The 23741-nt window shown below is 41.3% G+C and overlaps 1 protein-coding gene across 7 annotated transcripts in view; it reads left to right on the top strand.

Annotated features, from left to right (window-relative positions):
• rin1b (Ras and Rab interactor 1b) overlaps positions 1-23741 on the top strand; it is a 44644-nt gene that overhangs the window by 6810 nt on the left and 14093 nt on the right. For 2 of the 7 annotated variants that reach the window (XM_082528218.1, XM_082528216.1), the window contains exons 2-8: positions 16011-16154; positions 16554-16668; positions 18407-18479; positions 18838-18929; positions 19597-19769; positions 19971-20255; positions 20396-20951. In XM_082528218.1, the coding sequence (XP_082384344.1) occupies positions 16011-16154; positions 16554-16668; positions 18407-18479; positions 18838-18929; positions 19597-19769; positions 19971-20255; positions 20396-20951 (1438 nt within the window). Of the gene's footprint in view, positions 1-7441; positions 7509-14541; positions 14592-15671; positions 15685-15794; positions 15867-16010; positions 16155-16553; positions 16669-18406; positions 18480-18837; positions 18930-19596; positions 19770-19970; positions 20256-20395; positions 20952-23741 lie in introns of those variants that run through there. The other 5 variants (XM_082528215.1, XM_082528213.1, XM_082528214.1 and 2 more) reach the window with 5 other exon arrangements.

Below are 23741 nucleotides of genomic sequence, written 5' to 3'. Positions count from 1 at the left end.
TTTTTCCACCTCCGACAGTTTTACACATTAACATGTTGTTTCTGTTTTTCTGTCCCTGTGAAATACAGTATCTGTACCTTTAGCTAGTAGACACATTGTGTCAAACTGCACAGAACAAAAATGCTTACTTGAAAGTATTTTTGTATCGTAAACTGTAAGATTTAAATACTCATTAGCTGAAGGTGCTGGAACACTGGCCCACTTTATCCCATGTGTGTACCCACCGACACAGATAGCTGCTAATTAGTGCTATGTTGTCTTTCAGCTGCTCCCTTATTAGCAAGCAGTGTTGGGGTTGTTATTCAGTAAAGGTTATGTATTTCACATTAGTCACTGCTTTTCTTGAAAGTAATGCAGTACATTACTTAACTATTCCACAGAAAAAAAGTAATTTGTTACATTACTTGCTAATTAGTTTTCACGTTACTCTGTAACATGGCTTAAATGCGTCATCACATAAAAACCAGTTAACAATATAAACCTGGGGCCACTATCCCGCACACCAACACAAACGGTTATCCTAATGAGCACATATGCTGTCTGTGAAAATGCAGTAATGAGTAAATCTAACTGTAATGTGATTATTGAATTGAAAACGTGTTACTGAAAAATGTAATGGGAATATTCTTAAAGGCACCAACACCAAAAATATGTGAATTTCACCGACTTAAAATAACATAGGTGAGAGCCTAGCAGAGAGCTAGCATGACAGCCCCCTGTGTTAGCCTCCACCTCTCTAATAATGATAACTTTCAGCCTTTCAAACAAACATGACTCCTTGTACAGTTGATATAGAGGGAAACATTTGCTCTCAAAGTGAACTCAAGTTTTGGCATGTCCACACTGGCTTTATTTTTCTGCCCCAGCAGCTGCTGCTTGGCACTACTGTGCGAGTTACTATCCGGTTGTTAAGTGATGACGTGACGAATCCTACTTCCGGGTCTAAAGTAGTCTGCGTGTCTAGTCTGGCTTTTGTGTTGTTAACATGTTTAATGTTTTGTATTTTCTTCTATTTGATCTCAAAAAGCTCTTAAAACAGTCAGTGATCACTGTTGATCTCCCTCGGCTTTTATTACCACTAATCATTTATTTAAGCTCAGTTTTTAAAACCTTAGGATGTAACTACAGCCCAGCCCATGCAGCAGTATATGAATGACTAACCTCGTATTGTGGATGGATTATCTCAGTTGTTCTCCTGGCTGAAGTTTGGTCCTTTTACAGCATCCTGCCATGCGATTACATTTGTTCCTGACCACCGAGAACACTCACGTTAACTTTTATCGAGTGGAAAAAAAGTTAGCTTGTTTATATTATGCTAACATAGCTGTGTCGCTAGCGGTCACGTAGCACATCATTATATACCAGCTAGCCCAACTTCAGTAACCCTACAAACGTCACTGCTGTTTAGTTTTCTGTCTTCATTTATGTTGCAAGACATGTATATGTCGCAATATATTAATGCCTGTACACATTTTTCCTGCCACCATCCTCTTCAGAGTAGGAAAAACTTTTCTGCTGCAGCAGCAAGACACATTGTCTGAAATGACAAGAGAAGATGTGTTGTGGTGACAGTGGGTTGCAAAGAGGCTTGCAATAGGCAGCAACTGATGTGAGCTAAAAAGACTCAAATAGCATGTTCTACGCTACATTTGCCAACTGCACAATGCATATCAGCTGAACCTACAGCTGATTTGGGTTAGCACTGAGATCAGCTGATCTGCTGAGCGTGCATTTGAGCCTGACTTGCTGGAGTGAATGCTATACAGGTGAGAACAGCTATTAGGCCTATGAATTTTAAAGTTTTTGTCAAAAGTCATTTTTAACAGTTAAGGGATGGTCGACATAGTATTTCTAAACATTCTACTTTTCTTTAAGCATTTCAAAGAATGAATGAATATTTTTTTCTACACAATTACAGAAAAAATGAGAGGTTTATTGTAGAGATGGCACGATACCACTTTTTTATGTCCGATACCGATACCGATATCATAAATTTGGATATCTGCCGATACCGATATGAATCCGATATAGTGTTTTTTAATCAACAAAACTGTTTTTTAAAATATCTTGCTGCATTTTGCAAGTCTGCAAGTTCATACTCAAGTTTAAAACAACAACTACACTAAAGCTTTTCTGTTATACCTGTATACAAAAAAAATATTTCATAGTTCAGCAATACTGATCAATCTAATAAACTTAGACCTACACCATCCTCCCTATTCTGGTATTTTAAAGAGTACTTAGCGTAAATATTAAGCAACCTAACTAATAGGGTTCCAACTCCCAGCAACAACAAAAATAAATAAATAAAAAATAGGGAACCACCCCTCACGCTCCACCTCATGATGCTTAATCAACGTAATCAACCTTAATTTGATGCAGTGTGAAAAAAAATGCACAGAAATCAATTATTTTTCAAGAAATATTAAATAGATTCAACATCTTTCTTCAACAAAATTGCAGACTGCACAGATGGTACCTTCCCAAAGGAAAATGTACTATAGCTTACTAGGGTATATATATTAGACTTAATAGTCACTATATACAGTAATTGACTTCTATTCATTTTACATCAAATTAAAACTTTGGGTGTCAGATAATTATTTATTAAAAGCTCGACATTTTAAATGAGAATAAGAAAGAAAAGTCTGTCTTTGTGCCCCCTTTTCCCAGTTAATGCCCTATCGGCCCCCCTGGCTAAACTTTGCTAGATCCGCCCCTGCACAGTTACCAGCGTCAGCTACGTAGAAAAAGATCCTGGTGTAGAAAGTAATATTAAATAAATTGTAACAACAGCTTATCAAGCTTAAACGTTCTGCTGTTGTTCAGCCGCTGGTTTCCTCTTTCTGGCGCAAAGTGGGCCAAAAACAAACAAGAGAGACTCACGACAGAAAAGCCGATCAGCTGATCATTAGCAGTTTCACGATTGAAGTAGCAGCCGGAGAGGCAGTCGCTCGTTAAGCTTAACGTGGGAATGCTTTACAAACATTCAGAGATGGACTTACACACTTGCTTTACTTCTCTCGGGGATAACTTTGTCGGAGATGAAATGCCAGGTTGCTAGCGAAGCTCCAAATGCTATCCAGACCACCGACAGGTCCCGCATGCCACAGCTGCTCTATCACGTGATGCATACTGCTCCGACGTTCTGAGGCGAGTTACGGCGTGTTGCAAGTTTTGTGAGGTGCTTTCGTGATATTTAATGGATCGGATTACATTTTTTATTTTTCTCCGATATCCGATCCAGTAATTTAGGTCAGTATCGGACCGATACCGATACGTAATATCGGATCGGTCCATCTCTAATTTAGATAAAAGCTAGCGAGCTAACTTCCTGCTAACTTCCCGTTAAATGTCATAAATTCCGTTTTCATGGATGCCTGGATGTTAAACTCAATTGTTACACCTGGTAGAGCAGAACGCTGATCATTTTATTAAAGATGAAAGACTTTAGACAGTTTTTCAACTCTCAGTAATGCCATAGTGATCGTTTGATATATGGACCTGCAGCAGAGTTTAGGCCCAGACACGGCTAGTGACGTCAGACTTAACGACTGGATAGCTAATAGTTTAGCTAACACGTCCATCATTCCATTCAACAGGCAGCTCTATCATTCAGCTGGTGTTTCTGTTCACCTGCTGAATTTAGCGCTAACATTCACATACTTTCAGCTCTGCTTTTAGTCACTCCTGAGAAAATATCTGTATCTTTAGCTGCTAACCCGCGCAAGATGTTCATCAGCAAGCTGCTGTTTCGTATTCAGTACGTGCTTTTCAGAGTTTTTTCTTTTTCAGGGTTAATGACTGCAGTAAATTTGTACTATAATTATACTCCTAATGTTTTTTCAGTCTAAATGTGCTTTTATAGATAGTTTTAATAGGAGGACTTCAATACTGTGGATTATTTTTTTCATTTCTTATGTTTAAATCACGGTTCACTTTATTTCTCTGTCTGAATGGGCATACTTATCTGATTTGGGATCCGTATCAAATCTAAAAATATCCTATATTAGATTTACACCTCATAATAACTGCAGTCTCCACACCTCATATTTGCTCTTTTCAGTGCTAAACACGCAATTATTCACGCCAAATTATCCTGAATTCAAATAATCATAAGATTTTAACATGCATTATATACCTAAAGCTGCCATTAACAAAAGCTGAATGATTATAGGTTGCAGGCTGACCTCTGTGTCACACTATGGAGCAAAAATGGAACAGTTAAATGATTTGACATCATAATGGATCACATTTAGCTTTTCTCTCATTACACACACACACAGACACGCATCTCTGGTCTGACAGAACTATTTGTGATAATGCTCCTTCTGAATCACCACATCAGTTAACCGATATGCTTCTAAAATTATGAAAATTCACAGTTATGCTAACAGTCCTTCTTCTCTCCTACAGCCCAAGTGTTGCTTCTGACTCATACTAATGCCTTTGTACTACTTCGTCATGCACACACACATACACATACACACAACACTGCTCTCACTTCCTTGTCACTGGCCCTGAGTGCCTTTGCTATGCCGCTTATGCAGCAGGCATCAAAACGGACACCTGTCATCAGTCAGCAGGCCCCCGTGCCCACTGTTGCCCCCTGTGGATACTTATAGCCCACTGCAATTATGTTGTTCCATTAGTCATCCTACGCATGCAGTGATGGGCTGCTGGCTATACTTATCCACTGTCATGGTCACTCTTATGCAAATGAGAGATTTTACAGACTGATGAGAGAGTGGCTGGCGTCAAAGCAAGAATTTATGCTGAACCTTAAGTACACAGTTGTTAGTCTGATTTCTGTTTGAGTTTAGAACTACCTCTGCTTGACATGTTAAGGCTTCAACTATTATGAAGTTAGAGCTGGCGTATACTGTGTATATAACAGTGTGTAGTTACATTCAAGTAGATAGACCACTGGCCACTGTTCATAAATCCAGCAATGTGGCCGCCATATTGATCAGAAATAACAAATATAAATTCATCGCAATATATTAATGCCTGTACACATTTTTCCTGCCACCATCCTCTTCAGAGTAGGAAAAACTTTTCTGCTGCAGCAGCAAGACACATTGTCTGAAATGACAAGAGAAGATGTGTTGTGGTGACAGTGGGTTGCAAAGAGGCTTGCAATAGGCAGCAACTGATGTGAGCTAAAAAGACTCAAATAGCATGTTCTACGCTACATTTGCCAACTGCACAATGCATATCAGCTGAACCTACAGCTGATTTGGGTTAGCACTGAGATCAGCTGATCTGCTGAGCGTGCATTTGAGCCTGACTTGCTGGAGTGAATGCTATACAGGTGAGAACAGCTATTAGGCCTATGAATTTTAAAGTTTTTGTCAAAAGTCATTTTTAACAGTTAAGGGATGGTCGACATAGTATTTCTAAACATTCTACTTTTCTTTAAGCATTTCAAAGAATGAATGAATATTTTTTTCTACACAATTACAGAAAAAATGAGAGGTTTATTGTAGAGATGGCACGATACCACTTTTTTATGTCCGATACCGATACCGATATCATAAATTTGGATATCTGCCGATACCGATATGAATCCGATATAGTGTTTTTTAATCAACAAAACTGTTTTTTAAAATATCTTGCTGCATTTTGCAAGTCTGCAAGTTCATACTCAAGTTTAAAACAACAACTACACTAAAGCTTTTCTGTTATACCTGTATACAAAAAAAATATTTCATAGTTCAGCAATACTGATCAATCTAATAAACTTAGACCTACACCATCCTCCCTATTCTGGTATTTTAAAGAGTACTTAGCGTAAATATTAAGCAACCTAACTAATAGGGTTCCAACTCCCAGCAACAACAAAAATAAATAAATAAAAAATAGGGAACCACCCCTCACGCTCCACCTCATGATGCTTAATCAACGTAATCAACCTTAATTTGATGCAGTGTGAAAAAAAATGCACAGAAATCAATTATTTTTCAAGAAATATTAAATAGATTCAACATCTTTCTTCAACAAAATTGCAGACTGCACAGATGGTACCTTCCCAAAGGAAAATGTACTATAGCTTACTAGGGTATATATATTAGACTTAATAGTCACTATATACAGTAATTGACTTCTATTCATTTTACATCAAATTAAAACTTTGGGTGTCAGATAATTATTTATTAAAAGCTCGACATTTTAAATGAGAATAAGAAAGAAAAGTCTGTCTTTGTGCCCCCTTTTCCCAGTTAATGCCCTATCGGCCCCCCTGGCTAAACTTTGCTAGATCCGCCCCTGCACAGTTACCAGCGTCAGCTACGTAGAAAAAGATCCTGGTGTAGAAAGTAATATTAAATAAATTGTAACAACAGCTTATCAAGCTTAAACGTTCTGCTGTTGTTCAGCCGCTGGTTTCCTCTTTCTGGCGCAAAGTGGGCCAAAAACAAACAAGAGAGACTCACGACAGAAAAGCCGATCAGCTGATCATTAGCAGTTTCACGATTGAAGTAGCAGCCGGAGAGGCAGTCGCTCGTTAAGCTTAACGTGGGAATGCTTTACAAACATTCAGAGATGGACTTACACACTTGCTTTACTTCTCTCGGGGATAACTTTGTCGGAGATGAAATGCCAGGTTGCTAGCGAAGCTCCAAATGCTATCCAGACCACCGACAGGTCCCGCATGCCACAGCTGCTCTATCACGTGATGCATACTGCTCCGACGTTCTGAGGCGAGTTACGGCGTGTTGCAAGTTTTGTGAGGTGCTTTCGTGATATTTAATGGATCGGATTACATTTTTTATTTTTCTCCGATATCCGATCCAGTAATTTAGGTCAGTATCGGACCGATACCGATACGTAATATCGGATCGGTCCATCTCTAGTTTATTGAGCCATAGCACAAACCTCTACTGTGCAATGATGTGGTTTAACTTTGTAAAATCAAACTAAAAGTAAGGCTTATCTTTTATTTAACACACAGTATAAAAACTCCAGCATGGGTTTGAGCTATTTCTTGAAAACGCATCATGTCAAAAGCAAAAGAAGTCAGTTTAGACAGTTTAAACCTGGCAGAGGTGGGAAGACAAAGATTTCAAAGACTCTGGAAAGAAAACGATTGACTACTGTCTGATTAAAGGACCACCTGGAGACATTATGTACACTGGAAGTGTGGCACAAGATTTCAGATGACCCAAAAACTAGGTCTCTTTGGCCACAGAGATGCTGCTTATGTTTGGCGAAAGAAGAGAGAGGAAAACAACTCCACAGTGAAACATGGTGGAGTATTATGTTGTGGGGATGCTTCAGAAGATCTGGTACCAGGAATCTTGTCAAGATGGAAGGAATCATGATGAAAGAAGGATATGTGAAGCTTCAGAAAGAAAAACCCATGAAACAAGAATGGCCTGGGATTGCTGAGGAGACATAAGTGATACTTACTGAAAACTACAACAAACGACTGCAGGCTGTTATCCAGCAAAAACAACACACAACTGACTTTCAGCATCAGGGAGGTCAAATGGGGAACGTAAAGTAATGTAAGTATCTATAATAAAACTAGGATGTTTGGAAAAGCTGTGTTAAAAGTTCCTTGCTCTGTTTAACAGAACTTGGGAAAAATACATTTTCTGTATGTGATTAATAAATGTGCACAATAACCTGTTAATTCTTATTATTAGTCATGTTAATTTGTCGATGGTAAGCTGCTATAAATGTGCAGAAATCTGTGCATCCTGTGGATTTCTCAGAGCTGCAACATCAGCGTATATCCATGAAATGTTATGTCCCTGCCAAATGTAAAATCTGTAGAAGATGATTTTTTTTTAAAAGTGAATTTCCAGCGCCTGCTTATCAAAGACTCCAGATGGAAACACCGTATGTAGGATGTAACAATGAGCAAAGTGCACGGCACTGCTATCTGCTTTCAGCATTACTATCACTGCATGTTTATTGGCTGGGGTTTACATTTGTGAGAACTCGGTGGATTTCACTCGGTGTGGCAGAAGCTGAAGCTGCATCAGCTCAGTGAAAAGTGGGTGGGTTGTTGAGATTTAAGTTTCCGCCTCGTTCCTCCTCTGCTGCCGTCTCAGGAGCCTCTCTAACTTTCCCTGGACTTATTGCATTAGGGTTTGTTTTTTCCCCTGTGAGTAGCTGGCAAAATGCGAAGTACTGTACGGATGATTTAGAATTTTCTTTGACGTTTTTGACAGTGCATCAATCACCAGCAGCATTTCCCATCTCATTATTTGGGATAACTGATCAGGCTTGCAGATCACAGCTTGCAGATGTGTAAATCGTGAAGGTTTCTGCTTAACTGGACGCCTGCGCTGCTTTGCTATTACTGCCTCTGTCATTATATGGCTACATCCACCTACACATAAAACTCAGCTGAAAACAAGTTTATGAGTGTTCTCTGGAGGCTGCTGAAATGAATGCTGGGAAATGCAGGAGTGTGAAGCAGGAGGGAGAATAAAGGGGCAGCATGCAACAATCTGGGACAGCCTGATTTCACATTTCAGGAGGGCTTTTTTTGGTTATTACTTATGTTACATTACATTAAGTTTTTATCGCACATTCTGTTATTTATTTTTAAATCTTCTCCCTCCTTGTGACTGCAAAACACTAGGCTTTCTTTGATGGATTACTTGTTGTGTCTCAGGTAGGTCTAAAGTTCATCCGTACTGGAACCGAAGGTAATTTGTCAAAGCAAACACTTGGGGTTTGCTGCAAGAAAGGATGCACAAGTTTTAGTTAATCAAATATGTCAGCGGTCTCCAACCTTTTTTGCGCCACAGACCAGTTTATGTCTGACAATATTTTCATGGACTGGCCTTTAAGGTGTCGCGGATAAATACAACAAAATAAAACCGGTACCTAAAAAAAGAAGATTTATTCATAACACTCGGGAAAAGACCCAGGGACACCGACGATAACGCTAAAAACGATTTAAAAAAAGCAGAGCACTGGATGTTTTTTCTGCAGTGAACTGCAACACAAACTCGCTATTCACCACTAATGCGACTATAGATGTGCCACGTCACGTGGATGTGGTTCAGGAGGTTGGTAGCTCAAGAGATATTTTGAGCTTTGTAACATGGTGTGTTATCCTGCTGGATGACACACTGTGGTCATAAACAGATGGATGTGGTCAGCAGCAATACTCAGGCAGGCTGTGGTGTTACTGAGGCAGGATTCTTATTTGCACTAAAGTATATCAAGATAACATCCCCTACACCTTGCACCACCTCTACCACCAGCAGCCTGAACTGTTGATGATGTGGGATTATTTTATTTTCAGATTTATATTTCAAATGAACATGAATCTAGATGAAATGTAGATTTGTTTTCAATATCTAATAATGGTGTAAAACAATAGTTGTATGACATGTTTAAAGGGTAATGAGTCCATTCACATTGAGTAAATGTGTTATGCACAGCCCTAGCCACTCTTAGATCCAATGGCGCTGTTCATCTGCAGATCAGCTGTACTCTAGACCAGTGGTGTTGGTGAGGGGTGGGGGTGGGCGGGTAGAGGCTCCAGAAGACCAATCATATTTCATGGCTGTAGAACCAGTAGTTGCCTTGCACACCTGACAATACTCTTCTTCCTCACATGCATGACACAGCAGAGCTTTTTGGGTTCATTGTCTGTGAAGTCTTCAAATAAGCTCGATCCCTTGGGGGCGCCACTGTGCTTCTGTGCATCCTGAGTGGACGCTGCTGTGGAGGCGGACAAACTGAATCCTGCAAATCTGGACGCCATGATGTTGACCATCTGCATGAAGCTGAGCTTCTAGCATAGCAGCTGGTCACTGTTAGCAATCTCTTTCATCCCCCACAATGTGACTTACTCACATTCAGCCCTAAAAGCCGTTTTTCTCTCGAGTCCTGAGTTGTTGTCCAGTGACAGACAGGTGGTGATGTAATCTCTGTACACCATTTATGATGCACCACTGCCTATAAAATCTAAACAAAACACTGATACCTATTGCACCTGCTGTGTTTTCTCACATCTGTTGTAAAATTGTCCTTTGTCAGGGTTTGAGTCACTCCGTCAGCCCGTCATCGCTCGCAGTCCTTCTGTGCAGCATCGCGCTCATGCTCGGATTTCTTTCAAAATTTCTCATCTCCTCTCCAAAAGGTGTAGCCAGGTTTTCTCCAGCAGTCAGTCATTATTTGCACAATAAAATCTGATGTTTCCTGCTCAAATTACCCACCAACAGCCTGCTGCTTCTCCTTTTCCCCCCTCTGTAGCACTCACTCCAGTTTTGACTGTACAAGCTCTTCTCCCCTCTACCTTTTTCCCAGAAGAGGAACATAATTTAAGGTTCTCTAAAAATCCTCAACAACTCCCCACTGAATCGCACTACTGGGCTCAGCACTCCTTCCCTCCTCCTCCTCCTCTCCCCATCCCGCTTCAGTCAAACCTTGCCCTAACTGTCTCTTCATCTACTTCTTGTTAAGTGCTGAGTGCGATCAGCAGCATCAGACTTTATGCTCTACCCCGCTGGGCTCCCACTGCTGCTGCTTATGCTGCAGCTGCTGCCCTCAGGTGCAAAAACACCTTGTTAGATATACAGCGTGCGTCGTCTCCTTCTGCTTATTACATTTCCAGTCTGCCAGCTCGCAGCGCTGCGGGCCCACCGATGTTGTGATTTCCTTATCCAAGCTTTAATTTGCAGTGCCGACTTTTCTCTCTTCTCTTTTCATCGTTTTATCTTTTATCTTTCTTTTGTGTTTCTCCCTCTCTGTTTCTCTGAGGGAATTACATAAGACTTTCTGTGTGTGTGTGTGTGTGTGTGTGTGTGTGTGTGTGTGTGTGTGTGTGTGTGTGTGTGTGTGGGCAGCACTGCATTTTATGTAAGGTGGACCTGGAGATGGCTAGCAAAACATTTGTGTCTTGCTCTCTCATTCTCTCTCTGCTTGTCTTGTGGCCTTGTGTGTGTGTGTGTGTGTGTGTGTGTGTGTGTGTGTGTGTGTGTGTGTGTGTGTGTGTGTGTGTGTGTTCGGGTCATCGGACTGTGGTTGACTCCAGATACACAATGATGTGACTCTCCAAGCCCACTCAGAGTCGTAAAAACACGCACATATACACACAAAACACGTATTTTAAATTGTAATTATTCATTAAGCAGCTTGATATATGACTTGTACTTTTACAGTGATGCTGCTTGTTGACTTGTGACGCACATGTAAAGTGTGTCTGAGTTTTTTTTATTTTTTTGAAGGATAAAGATTCATCCTTTGTTTTATTCATTTAAAACTGCCTGTCGTCAGGCTTGCCAGGATAACAGTGGCAGATTTGCAGCTTCACAATTCAGTATTTTCTGAAACAATAGCTACTCGAAGTAAACAAAAGCAGTCTTTGTATTTCAAGCCAACAAGAAGGGATTTTCTTGATTGAAATTAGGTTTGAAATTTATGACAGTGGACATTTAGCCATGGCCGATGGCCGACCACGGCTCGATGAAACAGGGAATATCAAGAAATAGCAGATTTTATTAACTTCAGCTTTGGCTAATGATGGGAAGCTAGCTCAAACCTTAAGATCAGGCTATGTTATAGGGCATAGACTGCAGAAGGACATAGACCAGGGGTTTGAGGAGTAAAGTAAACAGTGGAGGTACTTACACCTGCATTTTCCCAACACCCACAAGGGGCAACACCTCTGGTTGCAAAAGACAATGTTATTACTATTTATTGTGTTTTGTCTGATTCAAGCTGATGTTGCCATCCCTATATTGGTATTTTGGATGTGATAAATGAGGGGCGGATCCTACTGTGAAACCATATGTATGAGGACATCCTGGATAATCCTCCTTTCTGAAACTTGTGGCCAAATTTTCCAAAATTGATTTCATGTATATTATTCTATAAGACCCAAATAAGCAATTAAGAGCATTAAGTCATCAGGGAAGTGCTTAAAGCAGTCAGGTCTGAGGTCGGTTTTCACTTCTATGGAGCCAGAACTGTTTGTAGTCACAGGTATTTTGGCCTCCTTTAACAAATAAGAGGAATCCAAGTTTAAGGCTTTTTACCCTCCCGCGCTGTTCGCCGTATTGGGTGGCAGATCTCCGCCAGCGTAATCGATCAGCTACAGCTCCTTCGGCCTCACCCCATGCTATGTCTTAGGTGTGTAAATCATCAACGAAAGTCCTTCGCCATGTTGTACGGGGGCGGTCTGGTTTGCTTGGGCAGTCTTGGGCAGTTAGCGCGGGAGTTGGCGTAAAATGTGACGTCCAAAGTGCATACATTGCTCAGTCACAATGTCACAGAGGGGACGTGTGGCAGTCCAGTGGTGGACGTCTTAATTCGTGACATGGTCTTGGTAAGAGACCTGCAAGATCCGTCTTAGCCATCGATGTTGGGCCTCATTGAGTCTATTGGGGATTTTGGCTGATGTTTTCCACGACTCACGAGCTTTAAGGCACTCGGCTTTAATTTTCTTACTGGTATCTACATTTAAAATGACCAGTAAATGATCATTTAAAAAGTAAAAAAGAGTCAAGACTTTTAGTACTTAAATGCAGTACTTTAATCTGTTGCATTCCCACCATCTTCTTTATGAGACAGGACAGCTGAGGTGCTGCTGCCACATCAAATATTTGGTAAGCCGTTTTTTTTAACATTAACAAACATGAAACATGGTGAAAAAGATTTTTGATTAAAGCGCACCACTTTTAAAGACACATGGACGCAATATATGTGGAAAGGTCTTTTAAAATTACCCACACAGAATGAAAGAAGTCTGTATTTTTAAGATAGTTGAGATAATAAAGCATGTTTTCTTTGATTTTATGGTCAGCAGCTCAACTCTTGGATCTGACCTCTGCAACAAGTGGCTTTCTTTATTTAAATTAAATTTGTAACCCTACAATAACAACTCAACTAAGTAATACTAACAGGTGTTGGAAAACTAGCATTCTGGGTTTAAAAGGCTAAAGAAGAACAACAACACACTTAAAACTGTCCTCTTACATAGAGAAAGCATCTTATATAGGTGGCTATTATCATAAAACACAGACCCTAATGTGACTGATATGTGCTGCACTTGTTTCCTAACCTTTCCTGTGCTATCTACAGTTAATGGTCCTGCAGGGTGCAGACTGGGAACTTGTTTCTCCTGGAGGAGGGGAGGGTTATGTAATAGGTGACAGGAGGTGATGAAAAATGTGAAAATTTCAAATGTGATACTGAAAGGAAAACAATATTCATAATGCTTTTACTAATATCGTTGAAACAGATCGTGTGTGAGCTGTGCTTCGGCGGTCTGATGTAAGGAAAAGGAGGAACTGGAAATATAGTGATCATTAACAACATCATTTCTTCACTTTCCTTAAGAATAAAGGAAAGAAGTACGTCCTAGAAATAAAACACCTCTGCACCCCGGAAAAACCTGTCACCCGTCAGCCAACAGTGTGTGTGTGTGTGTGTGCGCGCATCTCCAACTTGTTAGAGAAAGGGTGTTTCACTGAGTGGGAATGCCTGGTAGGATGTGTAGGCCCAGGTTGCCATAGCAACCATCTGCTGCTACGCTCGCAAGCGTTCGCCGGCAGCCCACACAGTGTGACATCCAGCAGCAAGCCAGTCTTACAGAGAAAGTAACACTGTGACTGAAAGCTTACATTAAAGAGCCAAAAATAAGCAAACACAAAAAAATCCCAAAAAACAGTGAATTAGTTTCACTTCACGTCCACGTAAAGGTGAATCTGTTTAGAAAGTGTAAGTGCAATAAATTCTTTAGGAATGCTGCTATAGTGGTGACAGAAGGAGGAGAGGTGTGCAGCATGTGAAACACAGCAGACTTTGGCAGATTATAGAAGGAACAGAAGGATGTAAAGCTGCTTTAAATGTTCAGGATTTGTGAAGTTTGGTAAAGGATGAGGATGGTTAAAGCCGCTCACAGGCAGGCAGCAGGTAAAAGTCAGAGTGTGGTGCGGGCCTAAAGGAGCTGCAGTGTCATCGCTAGGGCCATTGAGTTTAAAAAAAAACATGGCAGGAAACTGGTGGTGTTTCTTCCACAAAGCTCAGGAATGGATTGCTAATATGTTCTAATTGAGACCATGAATAATTTATCAAGAAAAAAATTGGCTCACCACTTCAATCTCTTGACTTTCTCTTGTTTAATAATTCTATCTATCTCAAGCAAGTACAGCTTTACAGCACACTATAAAATATGCAAAAAATAAAAATGTATGCACTCTGCATAAATCACACACACAGCACGACATAAATAACACTTTGCTGAGACTTTATGTGGGCTTTCTGACAAATCTAATACAACTCTTGCGAGGGGGCTGGCGGAGGGGTTGGGGCGAAATAAAAGTCTTCAATCCAGAAAACACACGATGGTCATACACAGGAAATCAGTTTGTGCGACAAACAATCCAAATGAGGGGCAGGCAAAAGTCAAGCCATATTTCAACAGAAATCATTAATAATCTAACAGGTGGCAAGCAAACAGCTAGAGGCTTATATACTCCACGGAAGCTGATGACTAATTGGAAACAGGTGTTGCAGACTAAACACAGGTCACACTAATGAGGGCAAACCATTAGACAGGAAGTACAACTGACAACAGTGTAAACATACTGACACTGATTAGGTTTTGGAGGACTTGGGTATAAAAGCTAACACCACTCTAACACCATGCAGTTATTGACATTTAACACTATTTTATATATTCATAATATATTCTTCTGAACTATAATTAACAACTTAGTCTGTTCTACTCAAGTGAAGTGTTATAGTTTGTCTGGTGTTACATTAAAAGTGTCCCATCAGCAGTGTTGGAGCCTAGCTTAATGCTAAGCTAGCAGCTGGACCACACAGATGATTCTTGAGTCATGCTAGCTTTTGGTGGGGAAGGGCCACACCATGTGAATAACTTGTTATTATTATTGTTATTGTATGCCCATGCGACAGTATTGTTTGGCCTGTTCATGAAACTGGAATGATAAAATGCTTTTATAAGGTGTGGTAGGTGCATAAATGCTAACAATAGGTTGTTTTAGCCCATTGGTAGGTGGTTGCTAGGTAACATGATGCTGTTTATAATTCATCATGAACAATTCAGTTTTTGTGGACATATGTGAGATGTTTTTATTGTGGAATAAAAACGATACCACACCTCATTAAAAACATGTTAGGTACATAAAAGCTAAAAACTGGTCATTTATTCGTTTGTTGCCAGGCAGTGTAGTGACATCATAATATATTATGTGTAATTCAACTGTTGTGGGTATAAATATTACATTAATGCTGTGTAATTAACGTGATATCAAACCTTTCTAAAACGTACTAGATCCTTAAATGCCACTAATAGGTCATTTTGCCTGTTGCTAGGCAACATGATGATATCATAATATCTGATATGGATAAAAACTTGGTGGCCTAAGATGTGCCTGTGTGCCAAATTTGGTTGATTCTTGATGTTGTGGGACTTCATAAGCAAATAGATTATTGTTATCATTATTATCAGTAGTAGTCTAACATGTGTTTACTTTTCTTAATAGAGGCTAAAATGGTTCATGACTATTTAATAAAACTAAAGTAAAGACATTTCAAAGCTTTTCCCTTGGTACAAAATGCTAACAACAGCAATTAAAATATGAAACCTAATCACTTTTTACGGGGGCAGAGAGTAAACACATACATCCATCCTCCTACCTTTATCAGGGTCACAGGGGTTGGAGTCTAGCCTGTCTAGAAGAGGTATACACTGGACAGGTTTCCAGTCTGTCACTGGACTGTGAAAGACAGATTATTTATGAACAATTTGTTAATTAATTAACCTAACCACCCTAACTACTACCTCCACACAGAAAGGATCTGGCCACATGATGAATTTGATCCCAGGACATCCCCGCTGTGTGGAAACAGTGCTAACCTCCTTGGTACTGTGCTGCTGTATCACAATCTGCTTCTTTAAACTTCTGTCCTTAAAAAAAAAATCATGATTTGAAGTTTGAAATTTGAAATATTTGACAGGAACAGCTTGTCTGATTTGTTTTTTTTCTCTGGTTGCATCTGTCTTGCAGATGCAGGAGGTGGGCAGTTCCCAGCGAGGCTCTCAGCGGGCCTTCAGCGTCCTGGATCGTTTGCTGCTCACACATCCTGTGTGGCTGCAGCTGTCACTCAACCAAGAAGCTGCCCTCTACATCCTGCTCAGAGAACCTGTCGGGGTGAGGAACTATCAATCATATTACTCATACTATTTAATCAGGTAAAACAATAATGAATAATCTTTTGTGCATACCAATGAACTGGATGGTTACATATGTAACTAAAAAAGCAGGATTTTGTAAAATCTTACGTGGATATGATTCCTGGCTCTCCCTGCTTTAGCTTCATATTTACTGAGGGTGGTCTAAATGTCCTCATCTAATTAACATCATCATCTAAGTACCACCAATCAACCTATTCATGCCAACTGCAATTCTCCACTAATTAAAATGAAATGTGTTTGATTGAAAACCATGAAAATTAACCTTAATCATGAAGTGGACATCAGCTCCTAGACCTGAGAAAACTAAAAAAAATGTTCTGTTCTTATTTTCGGTGATTTTTTTTTGTGCTTACAGACATTTCTAGTGCGCAAATGCAGCTCTACCCAGAGGAAGGTGCTGTGTTTGAGGGTGACAGCGGACAGAAGTGCCTCCTCTGTTAAGGAGTGCTTCATCTGTGAGGAGGACTCCAGTGAGTATAAAACAAGCTAAATTATCAGCCAACTGCAGTTGAAGCAATACACATAACACTCAACACATCCACAGCTGCCAAGAGTCAGGCTGAGTGAGATCAGGGGCGAGGGGATGTGGGGGAGAGGGCTTGTGTTGGAGTACAGCAGGGTTGGACTCTTATTTTTTAGAAATTACCTACACAGCCACTAAGTTGTCATCTTTGTACCTCTAAAAAAAAGACCATGTCAGGCTTGTTTTTACGTCTTTTTAGATGTGCACAAACAAAATTAACTGATAATTATTTCATCATATCACATGTAATATTCAAAATTAGCCTTTTTATAAAACATAATGATCTGTTGTGAGGGCCTGGGGCAGGTGGAGGTATGCACTGGAAAGAAGGGGAATGAAAGACTAAAAAACAAGAGAGAATACAGAGGGAGACAGGTGGAAACGTGAACATGCAAGGAGCAGAGGACGTAAAGATGGAGGAGTTTAAATATACCCAAAGCAACAGAAAAAGCAATAGGAGAGTGAAGGGAGGGGTGGAGGGAGACGAGTGTCTTGGTGATTTGTGACAGAAGGATAGCAGCAAGAGTAAGAGGGAAGGTTTACAACAAGATGTATGGTTTGGAGACAGTGGCACTGACAAAAGCACAGGAAGCAGAGTTGAAAATGTTAAGATAGACAAGCACGAGACGGTTTGGATGTGTGCTGAAGAAGGATAGTGTACAATGTTGAATATAGAGCTGCTGGACAGGAGGAAAAGAGGAAGACCTCAGAGGAGGTTCATGGCTATAGTGAAGAAGGACATGTTTGAAGTTGGTGTGACAGAATATTGGGTTAGGGTGAGATGGAGCTAAAAAAAAATTGAAGTAGGGACCCGTAATGGAGCAGAAAGGTGGTACAATGATACAAATCATTGCTACTTCAAAAACTTCAAACTTCAAAAAGCAATAAAAGAGAAAACTTTTTACTTTACACATCAATCTGTTAAAAAGAGCAAAACAAATGGCTTTACAGAGGATGGCTGCACTGCTCTCTGAGATGCTCGAATGGATCATGCTGCTGTTGAATGCAGCAGATATTCAATAAACTCAGGGAAAAGTTCATTAAATAAATCCAATAATCAAATAAATCAATAAAACAAAGTAAACTTTAGTTTCTGTTAAAGGCTTGTCAGAAATGGATTACATGTATTACTGGTGAAGGTCAAACCTGCTACAAACTCATCACAGTGATTTTCTGCTCTCTTGTAGGAATTTCAATGTGTAATAGATGAAAAATGTAGAGTCGAGTAAACGAGGCAAAACTCAACATCCACGAAAGTCGATCTGTGATGTTGGTGAAGTTTGGCGAAGTGTGCATCCACTAACTAAACGAACTAAACTGCAGTCTGGTGCTTTCTGTGATGTTGGTGTTCAGACTGTCGAGAGAAAGCCTGTTTAACATGGATTACTTTTCATAAAGGCTTCTTTTCGTGGCTTCCTCTTAATTGGAGCGAGATTTGTTTTGACAGCATGAGAGTGTGAGACAGACTGAAAACAGGTGTCTCATGTCAAAAGTGTGAGAGTTGACAACCCAGTCAGCGTTTGTGGCGCAGTGCAGCTCAGACACTCTCTCGGTGAAGTGATGTGGACCGGAGAGGATGGGTCCTCCAGATTTTTTTTTGCAACTGGCACATTTCCTGTTAAAGCTGAACAAGTGTCCCACTGCTCCCATTAGCTGTCAATCAAACTCTGTCTGTGTATAACCAGCGTTCGCCTTGGAGAGCTCAGCACTCAGCTTCCCTGACTTGTGTCGACTGGTGGCCTTCTACTGTATCAGCAGGTAATAATATTATAACTGATAATAAATCTCAATCATTCTTCTTGCTAACATTCAACCTCACTGGCCTATGCAGAGTCCTCACTTCACTATGGATGGCCGAATGCCCAAATCTTCTTAAGAGAAGTGGCAGATCTCCCCTAATGCCTTTGCACCTAAATGGGAGCAAAGTCTTTGCACGCTGGGTCCTAAATCTTCTTCTGCATCTTGATGCCCACTGGTTTTTAAAACCAGTTTTATTCCCGTAATTTTTAGCTGTCCACAGACTTCCTTGCATGTAATAAAATTGACTGTATCTAGTTTTAACTTTCTGATCTCACATATCTTCAAACTTGAACTTTTCTTTTTCTTTGATCTGCAGGGATGTGTTGCCTTTGCCTCTGCAGCTACCTGATGCCATCGTTAGAGCGTCAACACACAGGCAGCTGGAGGCCATCTCACACATGGGACAAGGTCGGTCACTGGTGGCCTCTTTAAAAAATAAACTGCAGCAGCAGGTACATTCGCTTGCTCCAAATAATAAGTGTTACTTAACGTAGATCAGCATTTTTGGGTCAGCCTGTCTAATTGTCTAAATTGCCTAAATACTTCAGCCCAACAGAGCTGCTACCATAAGGTATTTCCTATTTGTCCTACTCTCTCATAATTCACTAACCAGAGGTGGGGGTGGGGCTGTTGAGGGTTTTTTCCCCCTTTAACACTGAACCTAAATGAGATTTAAGGACTTTAAAGATGTGTTCAGGACGAGATCGCTGACAGAAAACCAAAGTTTGAGAGAATGAGAGAGTAAAGTAATAGCTGACTAAAGTGGTGGCTGCCAGCTTGCGTCTATTTTTAAATGCGCGGCATGCTTCTGTAGTGCAGTGGGGTGTGACTTCATTGCGAAAAGTGATAACCAGACTCTTTCTCATCATGCTTCTCCAAAATCAGTCTGCTTCTGGATCAGCTTGCAGTAAAAAAACACAGGTTAATGTTGTGTGTTGTGCTGTGTATTGTTTTAGTTTTCAAGCAGGTGAAACATTAAAAAATGGGAACGCTGTTTAAACACTTGTAAAATAAAGTACAATAAAGACTTACTCAAATATTTAAGTTATCTCCCCTCTCCTGGTTTTTCAATTAGACTTCTGGAGTTCACCGAGTGCTTCAGACATCCAAAATGGACCGATGGAGCCAGTTGCATCCACCAGTCAGGCCCAGACTGGGGTCCAGGACCGATGTCCCCTGCTGTCAAGGGGCACACAAGGCAAACTGTGCTTCATTAACCCGCTCTTTCTGCAGCTGGAGGTTTGCAAGGTTAGTTGCTTAGAAGCTTTCTCTGAGACCTTTCAAGGACACCCGTTGGTGCTTTTCTGGCCTCTACAAGTGCTCTAAATCGAAGCGTCCCTGCAACTGATAAATAACTACACCCTGCACTTTACTCTTACAGATAATCACTTATAGAAAAATAAACAGTTCATCAATCTACCCTTGAATCCATTTCCTCCCTTTTTACAGCAGCAACAGCTCACAAACCACAGTGCCTCCAATAAACGGCACCGCTTCAAGCGCAGCATGCGGCTCCGGCTCTCTGAGTCCTCCATGAATCTGTCCCTCGAGGGGGTTGGTTCCTACTCACCTCCCCTTTCAGTTGAGCAACCTGGTGGGTCAGAAAGGCTGAACAAGACCAACGACAACCCACAGAGGAGAGTTCACGCCGGTGCAGGCGTCCTGAGGAGAACTCCTGCTGTTTCACCTGGATCTGCTGAGGAGGATGACCTGATGTCTGTCTATGTGCCACAAGTAATAAGAGTCAGGATCTTTATTTGCACATCAAAGCATGCTTATACTGATACGGATATGTGAGCACACCTCCTTTCTGTCTTGATTTATAGTAAATATGTCGCTTTTCACATCATGCAATAACTTCTCCTCTCTTCAAGACATCTCCCAAGGTGGAGGAGCCTCCGAAGCCCCAGCCGTCTGGCCCAGCTGAGGAGCCAGGCATCGAGGTGGCACTTCTGGCCATGGAGCGCCGCCCGGCTCCATCTTTGGCTGAGCTCGACAGCAGCAGTTCCTTCAGCAGTATGGATGAGGACCATGACTCAGACACGGAACCTGAAAGCATGTCCCAAACCCAAATGCACGCCTACCATCGCCCGCCACTCTTGCGCTCTCGAGGTCGCGGCGGGCTGCACCGCATGAGCGAGGCATTTGTGTGCTTCTTTGCACCAGACAAGCGGCTCACCCGGCTGGTGGAAGAGCTGTCCAGAGACAGGCGCTCAATCTTCGGGGGTATCATTCAGGACTTCCTCCTAGAGCAGAGAGAGGTGCTCAAATCCCTGACGTCTTCGCCTTCGGCATCGTCCTCATCACGCGTGACCTCCGTGCAGCTCCTGCAGGGTCTGCGCCTCTTTCTGTCCCAGGCAAAGTGTTGCCTGCTGGACAGCGGAGAGCTGGAGCCTCCCATTGAAACCCTGGTGCCAGAGAACGAGAAGGGTAAGCAAATGCAAACATAATTAACATGCAAATACACTCTGATATGAAACACGGTGCATTTAAAACATAGTTTGATCTGTGTTTTTGAAATTTCTCTAAGCTGGAGCTGGAGCAGGTTTATTAGCAGAATCTTATTCCATTGAGGAACATTTAGTTTTTACTTTGTTACACAAATTAAAATAACTGGAATTCAACATGAAGTATTTTTTAGTTCAGTTTCCTCCTGAGGGTGTTTTGTGGTGTCCTGATGGTTGCTTTGAGTGGCCTCTGTGGATCCGAATTGTTTTGAGCTCATTGCACAGATTGAATGTTGTTGTAGAGAATTTGAGGTGAAGTCAGTTCTCATAGTTCGAGCTGAAGACGTGAGCATTGTCCTGCTGGACTTGCTCTTACCATGGTGGGGTATTCCTAGTCGCACGATCTGATATCGTCATGTTGGTGTTGTTCCCAGATCAACATAGTAAATGTTGTTCCAGGATCAACATTGCAAGTGACCAATCAGAATGTTGTGACATCATACTTTTGCGACTTCGGGAAAAACTGCCGTAAAACAAAAAACTGTACTTAAGCTGCGAGAAACCGCCTCTGTCCGCCGATCAACGGACCTTGACCCTGACCCTTTAATAAACAGTAAGCAGAATTGATATTGTCCTTGCAACATTGGAATTTCATAAATGCACGAATGGCTTGGCGCGCCAAAGAATAACGTCACAACAATGTGATTGGTCACTTGCAATGTTGATCCTGGAACAAAATAGTAAATGTTGTTCCAGGAACAACACCAAAACGACGATATCAGATCATCCATTCCTAGTCTGCTAGACCTGTGCCATTTTTTTCTATTATCTGGATTCACTTATTCTTACACTGGCGATCAGGATAAGCAATCACACGAAGGTCGTTATCAGCTCAATGAGTTAAACCAGGCTTTATCAATCTAGCTACAAGTGTGTTCACAGGAACGGGTTGGTGTTGGCAGCATCCTGCTGATCATAATCATGGATAACAGTGCAGGCAGCAGAGTGGAGGATTTTTACGAAGGAAGATAAAACTACAATATTACAAAAAAACATATGAAGAGGTTACACACACAATATGGGCTGAAAGTGACACAGCTGCTACAGACAAATCAGCCATGTGTGTGTGTGTGTGAGAGAGATAGAGGACAAACTCTGTACGGTAGTTCACAAAGTTTAATCTATTTAAAGACACGAAGGAGAGCCCGTCTGCGTGGGTTAACAGACTTCTCAATATCACAACTTTATCACCTGCTGCTCCAAAGGGGTTTAATGTTCTCTGAGCAAGTAAAGAAAAAATGCGGCATGAATTTGATATAAAGTCCACAAGTATACATCCGTTTCCCATTTCAGAATCATATCTTGATGCTTATAGAGCAATAAAATTGATGAAAAATTGTAGTCAGTTTTAAAAGAAAGAGTCTAAGAATCTGTATCAGTTACTGAAACACAGAGACTTCACGCTCTATTAAAAAACTTTAGACCCTCCAACTGTCCACAAACAGAGGTCTGAAGGATCTTCCAGGAACGGTGATGCTATTTTCCAGAGAACTGATTGGCTGTGATTTCATACATGATGATCCCCCATGTGGAGATAAAGCCACACACCCTGATTAGAAGAGGGCCTCAAAAACTCACAAAACATCCATATAAAGGCTAAATTTCCTTTTAGTGAGATGATCAGTGTTATCCATTCAACTGTGAGTCTTTTCAGTGCTGTAGTTGGTACTGCACTGCTGGTCCTCTGCTTCTATAGTGCGGTCATTTTGTCAATAATCTGATTGGTGTGGATGATCCTCCCCACCCCTCCCCCCTGGCAGCCCCGCTCTGATAGGACTTCAATCCTTTCACTTCCTTAACATGTATCTTCAAAAGCGCTTCACACCTCAAAGCAAAACTAAACAGTTAAACATGATTGTACGACATTCAGTATCTTTCAGTTTGAGCCACAGAGGAGCTCAAAGTAAGTTTGCTTCGCCGAGGGAAGGATTCGATCAAATTTAGCTGACTGTGCTGGATCACAGTCTGAGCACAATATCCTCACCACCCTTTCTCATATGAATGCTTGATTGGTTTATCACATTTAAAAAAGGAGGCGATGGTGAGTGCACCGAGGGACCGAGGAGAGATAGAAATGTGTAAAACAAAGCAAAAAAACCAACAAACTGTACTATTAGAAAACAGTGATTCAATAGACACTGTGCCAGAGGATGCAGGTCTGTGGAAACAGACAGCCTTTTCTGATAAATGGTGGGCTGCTCGGGCTCCAGTGAAAGGCACTGTCAACACAAAGTAGTTTGCGTAGGGGGCGGTTGGGGGGGTAGAGTCTCATTCAGTGGAGCTCATATTGTCTCTGGTATTTAGAAAATAGCATTAGGAAAGCCCGGCCCGACGCGTCTGCACTCACATCCATAGCATTCAAAGCGGGACTCGTCTCATTATTGTAAAGACATCGCAGGGTGTTACTCTGGAAGCATTCTAGTTAGATCTTTTGACACGCTCCTCTGCGTAGGTTTGGTCGTGTTTGGACTGCTTTGTGTGTGGCCGAGCGTCTGCGCTCGCAGGTGCGTGTGCTTGTGTGTAAATGTGTGATGACGGATGGTTGCCTGGCTTCAGAGGCTTCAGGGGAGAGCGGTCGGCCGTTGCCTTCCGTCCTCCCTTTCCTTCCTTCCTGCGCTGCGATTTTGATTTATCTCGCTTTGCGTCGGTGGGAGGCATTTGCATTTTTTTTTCTCCCCCTCGTTTATCATAAAAAGATATCACAGTCCCACGC

This window comes from Aulonocara stuartgranti (genome assembly GCF_965226115.1).
Source record: "Aulonocara stuartgranti genome assembly, chromosome: 3".
Classification (NCBI taxonomy): Eukaryota; Metazoa; Chordata; class Actinopteri; order Cichliformes; family Cichlidae; genus Aulonocara; species Aulonocara stuartgranti.
Note: the sequence above shows the minus strand (reverse complement) of the source record. Positions and strands in the feature narration are given on the sequence as shown.